At 31.3% G+C, this 16,245-nt stretch overlaps 1 protein-coding gene across 8 annotated transcripts; it reads right to left on the bottom strand.

The window, feature by feature from the left end:
* Positions 1–484: 484 nt before the first annotated feature.
* Positions 485–14,516, bottom strand: LOC130612230 (hexosaminidase D-like). Of its 8 annotated transcripts, none has more exons than XM_057433534.1 (21): positions 14,048–14,516; positions 12,744–12,786; positions 11,075–11,154; positions 7,449–7,543; positions 7,077–7,109; positions 6,731–6,797; positions 6,276–6,290; positions 6,130–6,184; positions 5,379–5,488; positions 4,795–4,882; positions 4,404–4,482; positions 2,938–3,023; positions 2,632–2,806; positions 2,360–2,434; positions 2,142–2,201; positions 1,863–1,989; positions 1,703–1,785; positions 1,465–1,552; positions 1,292–1,390; positions 1,132–1,218; positions 485–714 (listed from the first exon to the last, which is right to left on the bottom strand). In XM_057433534.1, the coding sequence occupies exons 3-21, from the start codon at positions 11,137–11,139 to the stop codon at positions 531–533; spliced, it is 1,671 nt and encodes a 556-aa protein (XP_057289517.1). In that variant the 5' UTR covers positions 11,140–11,154; positions 12,744–12,786; positions 14,048–14,516; the 3' UTR covers positions 485–530. The 8 variants fall into 8 exon arrangements, with proteins under 8 accessions (XP_057289517.1, XP_057289513.1, XP_057289518.1 ...); XM_057433530.1 differs by having other exon boundaries at positions 7,449–7,546; positions 14,048–14,514; XM_057433535.1 differs by lacking the exon at positions 14,048–14,516 and adding an exon at positions 12,853–13,777.
* Between the last annotated feature and the right edge of the window lie 1,729 nt (positions 14,517–16,245).

The raw sequence follows: 16,245 nt of genomic DNA, 5'->3' as shown, positions 1-16,245 counted from the left end.
AATTAGTATTGTATACTCTTTTACCTCAAGGGGCGCTTTTTTCACGAGAATACCAAATTTCTAACCATGCTGATCATTATGCTTAATTTTCTTTTGTTCTAAACCATAGACCTATTGTTTTTAACCTGAATTTCAGCTTGATATTCTAACTAAGCGTATATTTATAGAGAAAAAGCGTGTAGCACAATTAAGGCTTTTCATGAAATACTTGAAGGTATATTTCGTCCTTCATCAACATCCCAATCAAATTCATCAGCGAAATCATCATCTCTGTCACGGACGTAAGGGTTCACCGACTGATGTCTCTTCACACTCCTCTACTTCATTAGAACAAGGTTTTAAAAAGAATCTCGTGAGAATTTAATTTGGCGAATGACGGGATCGACAAAAATTCACGAGAACATCTTTTTGCCAATGGCGACAGTGACGCCAGATTCGAGCAAATGAGTACCAACAGAGCTGTTATCAAGATAAAAATTCAGTAAACAAGTTTATAAATTATTGTGCAACTAATATTTAAAAAAAAAAGTCTACAACTCAATTTTCATTTTCAGTTTGACTAAAACAGAATTTAGTTTATCCACTAATTCTTCAGATAAAGCTATATGCGTGTCCACCTTGTCTCGTATCCATTCGTTCACTGTGTCTTCGAAAAAGTATTTCTTCAACACTGTTTCGCACTTTGATCGGAAATTTTTAAACGATGGAAGCAGCCTACAAAATAAGTTCAAACAGGTTTGACAGAACCATTTTATTATGTTCTCTCCGCCCACAAAACAGAACGAAACGGAACAAGAAAAATACCTAAAATTTGATTGGCTATCTGCCAATTATTCGTATGTTTTTTATAATTTTCCCCGCTCCTGTCCAAAAAAAAAGTTGGAACGGATCAGAACGGAAAAGCCCATCAATCAATCAGATTACTGTCCGTTCTGGCATTTCTATTATTGTCAGCTAGAAGGGGGACGGTAAACTCCCTGCTAAATAAGTAAAAATGTAGACCAGTTATGGCATGATCAAAACGTAATAGGGAAGATGAATGAGTATAAATTTTCTGCTGGATGATTTTATATTTCGTGGTTAAAACAACAAAAACAACAACAAAAACAACAACAACATAAAAGCACTCACTGCTTCAAAGAATCTGCTACTCCATTAATCTGTAAAATGCTAATAAGTTTTTCTTCCACTTGACGTTCATTTCCCCAACTATCCAACCTAAAGTTTATACAGAATGCTTATTTGATGCAACATTTCCTCTCGACGAAAAAATAAATAAATAAATAATTACCTTGTTTTAGTGCTGGTGTACCAATTCACATGATTTTCATACTCGGCAACAAGGGAGTAGACATCTCCTCCTGGGTAGTTAGGAATCGACGTATCCCAACTGTAACGGAAAAAAAAGAAACCGTCAAAGGTTTTGACAAAAAAAGATGGATGGCAATATTATCGTAATCTTACCTTCCAAATATATCTTTTTCTATAATAATCGGATTTTTAAAACCTAGCATAACTTCGACGAAATCTTTACCACGTTTTTTAAAGGACCCTAGATACAAAGGTTGTTGTAAGACGGAAAGACAACAACAACAACAAACACAATAACGACAAGGATATCAACAACAACAACGACACCAATAACACAACAACAGCAGAAACAACAACAATAGCTGGTGAAACAATGAGATGAAAATCCTACCTTCACGAAGAACTGACAAAGACAACGCCAACGTTGGGATAGCAGCTGGTAGAAGCTCACAGAGAGCAGCAAAATGATCATATCTATAAAAAACTTTGCATATAAACACACGTAAAAATACAACCAGCGTTTCTAAGTAAAAAGGTTATTAATATCATACCTGGCCCAACCTGTTAAAGCAACACCTGTGACTTTGTTCTTTATTTTTTTAATGATGCGAAGCCACGATTCATGATTTTTTATATGCATTGTTATAGGAACTAAGTTATTGTTGGCTGCAAGCGCACCTATAACATGGAAACACAAAAATGTTTAAAATAGGACTCATGAAATCCATCAAAATTGACGAATTAGAAAATTTATTGACATTGGACATTCGAAACATCGTTGTATGGATGTTGAATTCATGTCAGTATTCGTTTCAAATTAAAATTGCTACCTTTATATGAGCTTGCCACCCAAATTTTGTCGAAGGCTTCCGCGTATTTTATCCACATGTCTAAATATAAAAAAAATAAATATCAAACCTCGGACAACTATAAATAAAGAATAAAAACAAGCCAATAGCACAAGGGAAAACAAACAGTTCCCCTACATATTTAATATAGCCATCGCACACGAATTATGCGGATCACTAATTCACAACTATTTACAAACCTTCAGGAAATAAGGAATAGTTGTCCAACTCAGGCACGTAACCCCAAACCATAATGTCTGCTAGACCACGAAATTCTAAAAATAAAAACATCAAATCAGAAGAATAAAATAATAACATTTAAAGTTTGGCTGTACAATGTTTTTAATGGGTGAACAGAGTAAAATATCTTTAGACTTCGGTTGTGGAAGTGTCAATCAGGTGAATATCAGCCCTTGGATAAAAGTCCCCTAAAGTAAAAGTTGTTGACACCCCCAAAAAAACAATTCCTTACGTTTCATATCGTCCACAGTCCATTTCCTCAGCATGTCATCCCAAATGATTGGTTTCACTTTCGAGCGAGTTTTACCTCGTACATGCTTCAGTATAGGAATCATATGATGTAAAAACAAATGTTCTTTCGTTTTTTTGCTTGACTTGCATTTTTCACAGTCCTTTAAATTAAAAACCTGAAATAATTCCAAACACAGAGGATTAAACAACATACACTTTTAAATGCATATCAAGGGACAAACGTTATACCAACCAGGAAGCATCCATTCTGAACGACGATATCTGACATTTATTTACATAAACTTACCTCATCTCCTCCCAAATGTATTCTTCGAATATCTGGGTGTAGCTCCAATACCTGATTTATCATTTTGAACACGATTTGTTTTGTTTCTAAAACAGTAATGATATGGAGGATGAAGTGTCGTTGTCAAGAATAACAATCACACTCATTCTAGATATTATGCTTTTTAAACAATTTTGTTCTGGTCCAAAACATTTCTTGATTTTTGACATAATCACCTCGGATTTCCTTCAGTAATCAGATTACTAAAGATCATCCGAGGGTAAAATAGACGTTGGACTTATATTGTAGAGCCTAGGTCAACAAGTCTATATTTTTTTAAAAGCCCTTTTCGATTTTAAAATATTCGAATTTAAAAGATTTTTAGATTTAATTATGCTGCATAAATTTATGTCATATTTAAGGTATAACAAAGCTTTCACAGGTCTTAAATATTAACTTACAAAATTTAACAGGCCAGGAACGAAGGAACTAGGGCCAGCTTGCTATAATTTGTCGGTTTAATTAATTAACCTCCATATCTTTACATTTTAAGTTTAAATTTTTTTTTGAGGACAAAAAATGCCGAGTTTTGGTATTTCTTATATACTAGTCGTTAGCCCGGGTTCGCCTATCATTTTTATACCGCATTGCGTGCTTCTGGCTACTTGCGCAGCTAAGCCACCATTTTGCGTGACAGACAGACGGACAGACAGACAAAATACGGGCATTATAATATAGACTAGTCGTTAGCCCGTGGAAAAATCCACGGGGTCACCCGTCCTTTAAATTAACCTGTTGCAACAAAGTGGACAGAAATTTATCGCATTTGGTATTGATGCGCATTTTAAAAATTTCGTGTTTCCGTTACTGGACACGGCTTTCGCGGACACACAGACAGACAGACGACGGCTATTATTAAAGAGATAACATAATTTATGCAACATAACTAAACTTGAAAAACCTTTATATGTGGATATTAAAAACAAATGTCATAAAACGAGCAGGGAGACTTTGTTCTTCTGAAATTTTACTCAAACAGCTTCAGTAGCAAAGTTGTCACTCTTTTTTTAGAGTCGAATTTGAGATATTTGATGAAATGAGATCTTTCCACATTTTCCACAAATTTATTAAGACTTGAGATTTAACAGGCACGTCACGGGTGAAGAAGATTTAATTAAACACATATGACAAATTCGTTTTGTAAAAGGAGAATGAAAATTTTAGGAGAAAATGGTCAAAAATCTATATTTAGAGGACTTTTGAGGGAAATTTTTAAAATTAAGGACAATTAAGGAATTTTGAGGAAGTGTGGTAACCCTGAATAGGTTCTTAACTTTCACGACAATATATATAACCGATGCTGTCTGGTATGGTGCAACAGCATCGAATAATATTTCGGTTCTTATAGAAAACAAAATTCGACACCAACATTACACAATATACTTTACAATGTTTTGATGATAATCTACATATCACTTTTTACTTACTCTCATGTAAAGGGCATGGCATGTTCGGATATTGTTCAGTTTCTCGTAAATGGCGGAACTGGTCGTGCTTCAAAACAAACTAAAGATTAAAAATATCAGAAAATAATTTTTACTGAAGCAAACTTCGCACGAGTAGGTCATTAATTTGTCCCAAATCAATGCACGAAACTTTGGAAGGATCTGAGAGACCTGAAGGGTATTTCAATGCAATTGTTAAAAAAAAAAGAAGTCTTTAAAAAATGACATAACTGCTTTAATCTTTTTCTAGATAAGCTCCAATTTTTGCTTGCTCAACTCCTAATTGAATAGAGATTTAAAAACAGCAATACAATTCACGTCGTCTGGTGCTTAATAAACACACAGTTAAATGCTAACTAAATCAACTTTTCACCTCGAAATGTCCAAGCGTCTGAACTAACGGTATGATTTCCAAATTTAATTTCTTTGCTAATTTCAACAACGAAGCAATATCTTCATAACTATAGAAAATTTGGAACACATAAGACAATGCTAGTTCTTATCGCGTACAAATATCGCGTACAAATGCACAGGAATTTTTCCATCATTACTCGAGGCTACCATTTTGGCTTATAGAACAACATACGTACGGTGAACATTATAATATAGTTGTAGACTGGCAGTGTACGTGTAAGAAAAGGTACCAAATACAAAGTTAAATAAATGGACACACATAATAACGCTCGCTGTCACACATTTTTAAATTTCTTATATATGCAGGAGAGGATGCAAGAGTTTTTATTTTAAAATAATTCAATTTGCAATAAACGGTTACTCCTGTTGCTCGCATTTTTTAAATTCCACAGCTCATATAGAGGAAAAAGCCAAGACAGAAAAAATGAGCGATTAAGTATAAAAAAAGCTAGCCGAACAAAATAAAATTTAAGATTTTAGTGGTTTAGATTTTAGTAGAAGCCATTTTAAAAAGATCACAAAATTAACTAATTAACATTTCACCTGTAAGTATTTGGTGATGACAGTGCACGAATCATACCGCGGTATGGAAACATATCTTCATATTCCAAGAGAAGACCATTCGCACCCATATCTTTCAAAAAAGGTAACATCTAAGGTAGATAATAAAAGGTCATTATAAACACTACCAAAATTTAACCAAATTGCCTGAACTTTCCCGAAGTATTTCCAACAATTTGTTTTTCGTGATCATTTTAGACATTTACCTCCATGACTCGAGTTATTTATAAAGTTTATCTAACCAAAAAAAAATTATTAAAAAACATTCGTACTAGCATAATTTAGTTTCAGTTCTATCGTGAAACAATGTCGTCACTTGCACAGAAAGCGGCACAAAAAAACAACTTTTTGAAGTCTAGTGACGCCCTTATTTTTTAATTATTCTTTAATTTTTTTTACTTATGATATCCTAAATCTTTCACAGTAGAGTAGGGCCTGCCAACAACAAAAAAATTGTGTATGTAACAAAATATTCTAATGCATTTCATCTAACAAGGAACCAACTACACAAACAAAAGATGCAGTCCTATAGTTTTCGTTGCCATCCTTCTCTCCACACGACATTCTTTTGCATCTATAATACACTGAACCCTTCAACAACTCTGCTCTATCAGAAGTTTTAAGAATACACACCCTGTAAATTTGTACATAAAGTTCATGTTTGCTGTAGTGCCATACACAGTTTAATATTTGAACAATTCACTTTGAATGATATCAACAAAATCCTACATACCTGCAACAAATATTCCATTTTAGGTGGTGCACCTTTTAAATCCAAATGAACAATTCTAAAAAAGATTAAAATGTTCATAAAACACGTCCTGCTAGTTCTCTTACTTTAATAATTAAAAAAAAATTAAAATTAAAAAAAATTCTTACCTTAGTCCAGAAAACCTAAAAAAGAAAATTGCATATAAAACTCTAATCTGTTGACACACCAGTTCAGATTTTTGTGGCATCACGTTTTTAAAACGTTTTTACACACACTTCCATAAAATTGAAACAGATTTGTTTCTCCTCGAGCAGAGTAGTCACAGCGTGGAAGTATTTTTTGGTTATTTATGGTTACATGGTACACAAAAACTTATGCAGCACAATACTGTGAAGGCATGCAATATGAGCAACATTTAGACTTAAAAATACAATAATGGGGTACATGTATAAATTATTATGTTTCCTAAAACATGCATCCTCATACAGACTTTTCAACCAACACAGATATGAAATTTCTTGCTAGTATAAACTTTTATGGCCGCATGAGTTTTATGTTGCCTATGTGTAAAGATTTACAATAGATAATCTGGCATGGCCACTCTGAAGGTATAAATTTTTACCCTTGAATCTTTTTCTTTGCAGTGTCTGGAATTTTAGGCCTATCGTTTTCGAGCATTTTTCTGTTTTCTAAAATAAATAAAAGAGTTTTAAAAAAAATACCAAAATGGTAAAAGATGGTTAAAATGCATTATCGTTACTATTTATGTTTAAATGGTAAAAGCCGGGCTATTCAGAAAAAAACCTGTGGAAATCTACAGCTCAAAAAAGGCGTAAAAACCTACATTCAGACTATTTTAAACAAAATAATCAGCTTATCTATCCTCATTCACAATCTAGTGTAAGTAAAGCTTTAGGTTAGTGGCTTCAAAAAATTGAAAGAAATATATGAAAGCATAACCAACTTACGATTATTTCCATGTGAACAGCGTTTTAATTTTGCTATAAAAGAATTTTTTTCATTAACATAAAAAGATGTGTGAAGATCTTAATGCCAGAAAGCTGTCTTCTGAAGGAAATTGCAAGTCAAAACACTTAAATAGTGGCTCTTTTATGTACATGATAATGCCAATACCAAAAGCAAAATTGACTTCACCTTGAATTGAACATTATTTTTGTACGTTATCATACTACCACTTGCTATAACATACCAAGGTAAGGCGAAGAAAAATTTTTCTCTGTATTATTTCATTTTTTACAGGAACGTAGTAAGAGGCAGACTAAATTTTAAATTATAGCAAATAATAAATAAAAATAATTTAAAAGACCAAAAAAACATACCTGTTAATTCATCTATCCTTGTATGCAATTCTGAATCCTCTTTGAAGGCATCATGTTGTAATGGATATTCAAACCACACCAGCAAAAAAAGTATGCTGCTAAAAAAAAACGGGTTTGGTTAGTAATCATTTATATATATATATATATATATATTGGGTTCTTTTGTGTACCAGGTAAAAGCAGTAACGTTTGCTCAAAGTACCAACCTATGTTAAAATTGTAGATTAATGTTACTTGAATTTTTTTTTAAATAAATTGCATTTTTGCAGTTAAAATTTTAATACAACATTTTTACAGACACATTTGAACATGTCATTGTTTTTGCTTTTTATTTTGTTTCAAACATTTCAAATGTGAAAAGTCAAAAGGTTGGCATCCCTTGATGTAAAAAATGCACAAATTTAATGATGAATCCAAGCAATGAAAATTATAAATATGATTTGCAAAACTTATTTAAGAAACTTAGAAATTTCATGATGTGCAAAAGGGTTTGACAGTTCATATTAAACACAATATGTTTGAGAGACTGTAAATAAAGCTTTAATTTTAATTTTTTTCGATTCCACTCATAAATAATGTAGAAAATAGAAACAAATGGGAAGACGCTTTCAAGTAATATTATTTTAACATGTTTACTGCAAGAATCAAGGAATATACAAAGCTATTTTTCTACACCTAAACTCCAATAATTTTTAAACAGAATTTTTAAACGCGATAAAAAAGATGACAATTAAGGTGATGAAAATCACCTTAATTGTTAAAATTATGTAGATACATTCTATAATCACAAAACTTTATTGCAAAGTGATTTGCAGATTGTCAGCAAACATTTAAGAGGCTTGGGACGAAGAAATAAGAAATAAATACCATCTAATATAATTTTTATGTCAATTAATTTACTCTATATTAAATTGTTACAGTTTGAAGGTATATCACTTTATAAATCTACTGAAAATGTTGATATTTGTTGTTTAACAAGCAATAAGTGGGGGGAAATTACACAAGTTTACAGAAAATTCGTGGAAAAGAGTTCAAAACGCAAGATAATTCTTATTTATTTTTTTCGAAAAGAGAGCGGAATGTCACTCCAGTGTTGTTGTTTGCCTAATACTGAGTTTTACTTTAAAATTGTGGCATAGTGCAAAACAATCTTTTTTTGCAGCATCGTCCGCAATGACACGCAAATTATTGAGGAAACTGAAGCTCTAAACTACAAAGATTTTTACTATCATAAAAGCTACAGTATATACACTCACAGTAAAACGATATCAAGTTACGCCAAGCGTAACAAGAAAAAGATAAAAATATTGTTCCTACCGTCGCAGAAACAGAGCAATCGCCTGTTCAAATAAGTGCCTGTTTTCTCACGGAAGTAAGATAACCAAAAGAGTAGATATAAAAAACAAAGTTTAGCTTTCATTAGTTTTTATTCGTCTGATTTTTACGTAAGGAAACTTCTTAAGCTCACACATCACAATCACAAACTCACAAACAGATGACCACAAACCATCAAACTACGATTATTTTACACACGATATATTGCTACCCCTTCTAGGAAAAAGCCGTGTTGAACGAATGTTGAACGGAAAGCGTTACAACAACATTGTTTGCACATTGTAGTACATATGGGAGCTCTATCGAGACTCAAATTTTTTGTCTTTAATGACTGGTATTCAAAGCGTGAGATTGTTATGTGTGCTATAAAGAGGTGACTATTTACTGTGATTATATTTTGCATTTTTAGACCAAGTAGCACGAAAATAATTATAACATTCCTTCAACTTCAGATTCGAGTTTGTGGAAATTCTTCAACTGGGGAATATTATGAATTTACATAAGGAATTTTAGGATACTTTGCGCTATGTCTCTTTAACTGGGGCAACAGCGGCCTATTGGTCCCCCCTGTCTGGAAATGTAACACATGCAATGCTGGGCTGGTTCTTTGCTTATGGTCGACCTAACTACTCAAGATATTTAACATATTGCTGGGCTCAAATGTATCAGCTTGAAGATACACATCCAAAATTTTTTTAGGAGTTTAGGTGAGTTTAGAATCTTTGATGTTTCTACTATTAGTGATGCAAATTAAGGACAATTAAAAAATATTGCGTATTTTTAGAGGTGGTAAGTTGGCTGTTATAACGTGTGGAAAATTTAATATGATAAAATTATGGTAAAATTATTACTAATACTAATTTTGTGAAAACATTTCTTTGTTGTAACGTATAGTAGTAAAACAAGCTTCATTGTTTACTTTTACTCCACAGGTTACAGCACAACAAATGGTACAGTTCAACGCTGGGTGCTGACAAGCCTCATAACAGCTAAGTGTTTTGCAAAACTAGAAGAGCATATGATTTCCAGCTAAAAGACTTTAGACAATCAAGAAAAAGGTTTGATGTCATAGCTGCTGAAAGGGCATACAATCTTATCACATCATGTGGTAATCCTTTCTTATACAGGAAAAACCTTATCAATATAATTTCTGGATTGACAGTTCCCGACGATATAAAAGACGACCTACTATTGGCTTATGACAAAGGCTTAGCCCAACTAAAAATCTGTATGAAAGAAATTCTGAGATATTCTTTAAGCTTGATTCCTTGGTTTCCAGCTAATCCTAATGGTGACATGGTTAAAGCAGTAAAATCAAAATTTTTGAATGTTATATCTGACAATGTTCCAGTTTTAAATTCATTACCCAAAATAGAGCTTTTGTAATTAATGGTGTGGTTACTCTTCAACAAACCATTACTACGAACATCGGTACATTTGGAGGATTAGCCAATTCAATGTATGGTAGAGTTTTTGGAGGATTAAGGTCTGGACAGATTTATTTCATCACGGATCAATATCGGGAAAACTCTATCAAAGGCTATGAACGACAACAACGTGCCATTGCAGAAAAACTCTGCATAAAGGTGGAAAGAAGAGATCCAAAACAATTTTGAAAGTTTCTTAGTGAGGATGAAAATAAAGTCGAAATCATCCTTTTTTTCTACAAGAGTGGCCACACTGTACTCTTTATGCAGACTCTATTGGCAGCAAATGTTTGTATGTAAATGTTGAAGATGATTACTATCGCATCAGGGTTACCAACGGAATCGTCTCCTTAACTGTTGAAACTAGCTTAGGCACAACTCAGGAGGAGGCTGACATGAAAGTGATTCTTTGCTGCCACCACGCACAAGAATGTGGAGCTAACACAGTTTGCATTTCCACTGTCAATAGTGACATTCCTATTTACGCCTTATACTTACAAAAATTTATTAAAGTGCAGATAAGCGTAAAGATTGAGACAGGAAATAACCTGCAACTACGCTTGGCCTGATGCTTTCGGCTGATGTTTTTGATGACGTCATCCACATAATGATGTCATAGAAATATATTTGGGCTAAAAAAGGGTTGGGCCTGATCCTAGTTAAAGCCGAACATAGTAAAAATAAAATTACGATGTCTATCACTTGTCCAATTTATTTTGCTGTCTCCTCCCCGATTATTTAAAGTAAGCTATTCTTCTAGAAATGACATCATAAATTTCAGGGCTTTTTATGCAGCAGGCATTCCTAGCTTCAAATGCATTCATTTACATCTGGACAACCAAAACAGAATAATATAAAAGATACCTCACAACAAAGAGCAAGATCTTCAATATTCTCCAGCAATGTCGTTGAAACACATACGATATCATTTAGAGGTTGATGCACTAAGGAAGAAATGATAATAAGTACACTCCAAATAATTACTTTTTTTTGTGCAACTAAAAAACTGTTCGCAAAAAATAAAATCCTTAGCATGTAAAATTTGTAGTAAGACACCCTATATCAATGCATATTCTTAGTGATGCCTTTCCAATTCATGCCTATCCAGGACAAGTACCTTATTAAGAGCCCTTCTTAAGCAAATGCCTGAGAGTGCCTATTATTATTATTAAAGCTAAAGCCAAAGGAGAGGCTCATTATGCATTAAAAACAACTGTGATGCTCTCTTGGAAAATCGACCACTTCTCTTTCCGTATTTAAAAATACGAAATACGGAAATTTCGTAATAAAAAATACGAATTTCGTATTTTTAAATATTATAGAGGCTTATTATGCATTAAAAACAACTTTCTTTTAAAAATTTTATCTAAACAACATGGTTTTTCAAAATAAATAACTTTTATCGGCTGTTTTGAATTAGCCTCACCCTAAAATTTTGAATAAGTACTCTGGAAGCTTACTTTTTTAGTAACCATGTTATATTTGAAGTAACAAATCTATTCGCATTAAAATTAAATCGTTGTTTGGTGAATAAGTATTCCACTCAATATTATATTTTATAAGATCATATAGAGATTTCTTTTACCACAACTTTTAGTAACACATGCATACAGGAAAGACCTACCCCCCAAAAAAAACCTTTAATTTCACAAATCCTTTCAGAAAAAAAAAGGGAAATATAAACAACAGAATTCTATTATAAATTATTTCAAATGACTAAAAAAACGACAATTTCAAGTTGACTTGTGGCTGTTATTCTTGACATACACAATATTAATTAAAAATAATCACTTCTTTAATACAAAATTGTAATGGCTCTTTTACTTATTATGCTAATTAGACTAATAAAACAAATCACAATAATGAATGAAAACATTGTTATTGCATTCTTTATTACTAAGTGAAAATATTGTTTATGCTAAAATATGATTACTTTGTCAGAATAAGGATAATTACCAGAAAGACAACCAGATTACTACAAGACATCAAAATAGAAAAGCAGGCAAAAAAAGACAAATTATACATCTATGGTAAATTCAGCATAAAACAGACACACAATGCAGGGAAACCACAACTGAAAAACAAAATTTAAGAACTTTCAAGCTATTGTTTTTTATTTCTCTAACCCTTTAAAATTCCAGGTCTTTTCCAACATCTTTGAGCCCAGTTTCATGACTTTAAAAATAATAAAAAAAGCCTAATAATTGCAATAAAAATGAAGAGAATCAAGAAATAATTTACCTCCAACAAATGAAGAGAATCAAGAAATAATTAACCTCCAACAAGAAAAAAGAAATGATTCAACAAAGCACTGCCTAAAATTTCTTTTAAGCTGAGGTATTTTCTGACAAAAAACGTAGCTTTTTCAAGGCTATACATTCAAATGAAATAAATTTTTTTTGTCCATTTTTAAAACCTCTGTTTAGCAGATAACAGTAAGCCCAAACTTTTCTTAGACCCATACATGGTCTTCTTTATTTTTATGCTTTACTGTATTTATACTGCATTTTACTATATAATAACAAACACATACCTCCTTTAAAAATCTTTTGATATACCAGTACACAGAATAATGCCTAAACATGTTACATCATTATTTTAATCACAAACGAAAAAAAAAATATTCAAAAAATAAATAATACCTTCCTGAATTTGGAGTTGTTTTAGTTCAGAGTTCAGAACTATTAATTTGTGAGTATGTAAATTTTCAACTCAATCCAACATCATGGTGTACTTTCTTGATTGTAATATTGTCATGGATAGGGTTGTAGGCTCTCCTACCAAGTAAAACTTCAAGGTCATAATTTCCTTTAAGGGAAATCTTTTTGTCAGGTTTGTAAATATCTTAATTAGCAAAATTTAACACAATTACTTTGTTGTCAAAGTTCTAGCATTCCTCAGGACCTTGGTAACCACGCTTTGAAAACAATATTTTAAATATTGTGGTCACTTTTCACAAACTAAAAGGGATGACCCAAACTTAAAAAATGGTACACTAAATGTCAATTTTTACCCTCCTCCCTATGCTAAGCCTGAAATCAAAGCACTCAAAAGAATGCTCCTGTAAAAAGTACAGAGACAACAATCTGTTAAAATAATAAAAATCAATGTTTCACATTATGGAATATTCAAATATTTAATCAGCAAATCATCTAGTCCCTCACCTTCCTAACATTGGATTGACATTAGCGTACAATTTTCAAATTGCAAATATCACCTGATGAAAGATTAGAGACGGTTGTATTTAAACAAATATATGTAACAATTTGTGTTATGTATATATACGTAGTTGTAATGTCATATCTTTGATTGCTGGCTTTATGTCAAAATAGTTACATTTACCGTTCCAACAGCAAATAACACAAATAAAAAAGAAGCTTTTCTATAAATTATGTTGTTTAAACAAGTCTGCAGTTTGAGCATAAAAAAGATCTTAAGGTTAAAATGTTTCCTTTCCCACAAATATAAATAGCGTACAAATAGAATATGTCAAATGTGATAGCAATATAAAATACTTATGTTTCGAAAAATAAAAAAGTTTCGAGGATAAGCAAAAAAAAGAAAGACATTTAAATAGCTTCAAATTTGTTTAAAAAATAAACAATCCATTTTGCCCAAAAGTTTCACACTAAGGAAAAATTAAATGTCAAATGTAATGGTGATATTAAAATTCTGCTTTGTCACTTATTACTAATTAAACTTTCTTTTCCTAATTAAGGATCCCACATTTATCAGCCTGTAAGGACTTTTTATTTGAATTGCAGCTGTTGTTGTCCGTTACACAAAAAATGCAAATGCTTTTTTTAAAAATTTGCAGTACATGAAGATACAACCTACCTTACACAGGTTCAAGTTGATGTTTTAGTCGTTGTTAGTATTTGTCTATGTTAGTGTAAGTTAGTCGTCTGTTAAAGAAATATAATAAAAAATTGTATTAAGAAAACAATGTATACACATTTTTACTATATAAATGCATACTACGTGAAAGCACTGTGATGTATTTAATACACAATTTACTAATCCAGCTATTGACACAGAAAAATATTAATTGTAGTATTATTTTGCATATATATGTCAGTTTTATAACAAGTCATTTATTATAAACAGCCCTATCAATAAGGGGAGAGCAATAGCTCTTGCTCACGCAAAAGCTCGCCCAATTCTAAGAAATAAGAAACTAGCTGAGCCTGAGTTGCTTCCCCAATTCTAAAAAAGTTTTTATTTGAGCAATATCAATTCATCTCATATGGAAATCAATGTTCTTTCTTATTATTTACAGTAAAAAAGAACCAAAATATATAAAAAAATAAAAAATAAAATAGATATAAAAAACTTGGTGATAAAATATGCATTTTTAAACTTATTTTATTTATTCAGATTGCTTGCCCAGTTTAAATTATTGTAACCTTTGGAGAGCGATTTATTGTTCTGGTGTTATTTTCTTATTGATAAGCCTGTATAAGGTAGGACATCAGAACACCTTAGTCTTATTAAAGTTGAAGAATAAAGCAACCATAAAATTGAAACTGCATGTATATACAATTTGGTGTTTTTATTTATAAAATATATAAAACAAATACATATCTCGTAATACATTAAACAATTATATGCAGTCTGGATACAAAGCCATGTACAAAACTTTTGATAAATAAAATAAATAAAGTTAAAATTGTTATCCTTAGATAGATTTTTTTTAAATGCTGCCATTTAACTTTAAAATGGTTACTGAAGGCAAATAAAAATGATCAATTATGCATACGGGCCTGCCCGGGAGACAACTGAATTGCAAAAACAAAAATCTCTAGTGTTTAAGTTCGTAATAAAATATGATAATTTTTATGTACATCTAAATTTTGATGTCTTGGATGTAACTAATTATTACAATTTTGGCAATTTTTTCCCATTGGATTGTATCTACACATTTTTAATATTAAAAAAGCTGTGGTGATTTGGAGAATAAATAGCCACTTCAGTTCTTGCAAACATATCACATATCACATATCACAAATGACTCTAAAAAGAACAAATCTGAAAATTTTCATAAGTCAATATTAACACATTTAAAATTACTTGGTACTTTCATTTTCATGAAAAAAAAGTATTGTAATATTGTAAATATAAATTGTAATATTGTAAAAGTATAAGTAATTTTAAGGTATAAAGAAAATCTCTAACCTTTAGAAAGCTATATCTCATCATGCTGATTTGTTGATTTTTGTGTGTGGTTCGATTTCATGTAAGAATTTTTACTACTATCTATATTGTAGGAGCAAGTTTGTCTTTTACATCTACAACCAATTCGCACTATCCAAATGTGTTTTCAGTTAAAAGATGTGACTTAAAGTCCTGTTTATTGTCATTGGTTTATCTTGTATGTTAACTGCAAAAGTAAGACAAGAAATACTACATGGAAAATGCATAAATATTTATATGAAGTTTGTAGACAAAACAAGCACAAGTGAACTATGTATATGTCTCCTTATTCTAGAAAATACATTTGCTATGTTTGATATGTGTAAAAACTTGTTCTGTAGATTCTTGAAAAGATAAAGAACTTTATTGAACTTTCTCATTTAATTTATTGTGAAATATTTGTCATTCATACTGTATTTCACATGCTTGACAAATATGATGACCACACTAATCACACAGTGGGAATATTAAATTAAATTTGGTATTTAAAGTTACTCAAATATAACGAAAAAAATTAACGAGATGATTTCAAATGCAGTAATCGATTTTGTTATACCTTTTATCATGCTACCAAACTGGGGTTGTTCGATAATGTGTGAGGAGACAATTGGACTTATTATGAGTTTTTTAAAAATTGTGTCACATCATTTAAAATCACCTGTGTTAACATTCTACATTATTATTCTACATTATTTTTTTAATGCATCTTCCTAAAAATAATAAAAAATGTAGTTAGAATCAGTTATTATAATGAATTATTTCATTCTCCAATTCCTAAGATTCTTTTAAAATTCATGGAATAAATCTTTTCAAATTAGAAGAAGAATAGTAATAAATAGAGA

The sequence above is a fragment of the Hydractinia symbiolongicarpus genome, chromosome 10 (genome assembly GCF_029227915.1).
Source record: "Hydractinia symbiolongicarpus strain clone_291-10 chromosome 10, HSymV2.1, whole genome shotgun sequence".
Classification (NCBI taxonomy): domain Eukaryota; kingdom Metazoa; phylum Cnidaria; class Hydrozoa; order Anthoathecata; family Hydractiniidae; genus Hydractinia; species Hydractinia symbiolongicarpus.
This window is presented reverse-complemented; position numbering and strand designations above follow the sequence as displayed.

Bases quoted from the DNA above. Each gene is read 5' to 3' on its own strand.
- LOC130612230 (XM_057433530.1), bottom strand. From the start codon at position 11,139: ATGATATCGTATGTGTTTCAACGACATTGCTGGAGAATATTGAAGATC. The intron at 7,547-11,074 runs GTATCTTTTATA...GTTTTTTTTTAG, and splicing joins ATCTTGCTCTTTGTTGTGAG to CAGCATACTTTTTTTGCTGG. The intron at 2,435-2,631 runs GTAAGGAATTGT...TTTTATTTTTAG, and splicing joins GACTGTGGACGATATGAAAC to AATTTCGTGGTCTAGCAGAC.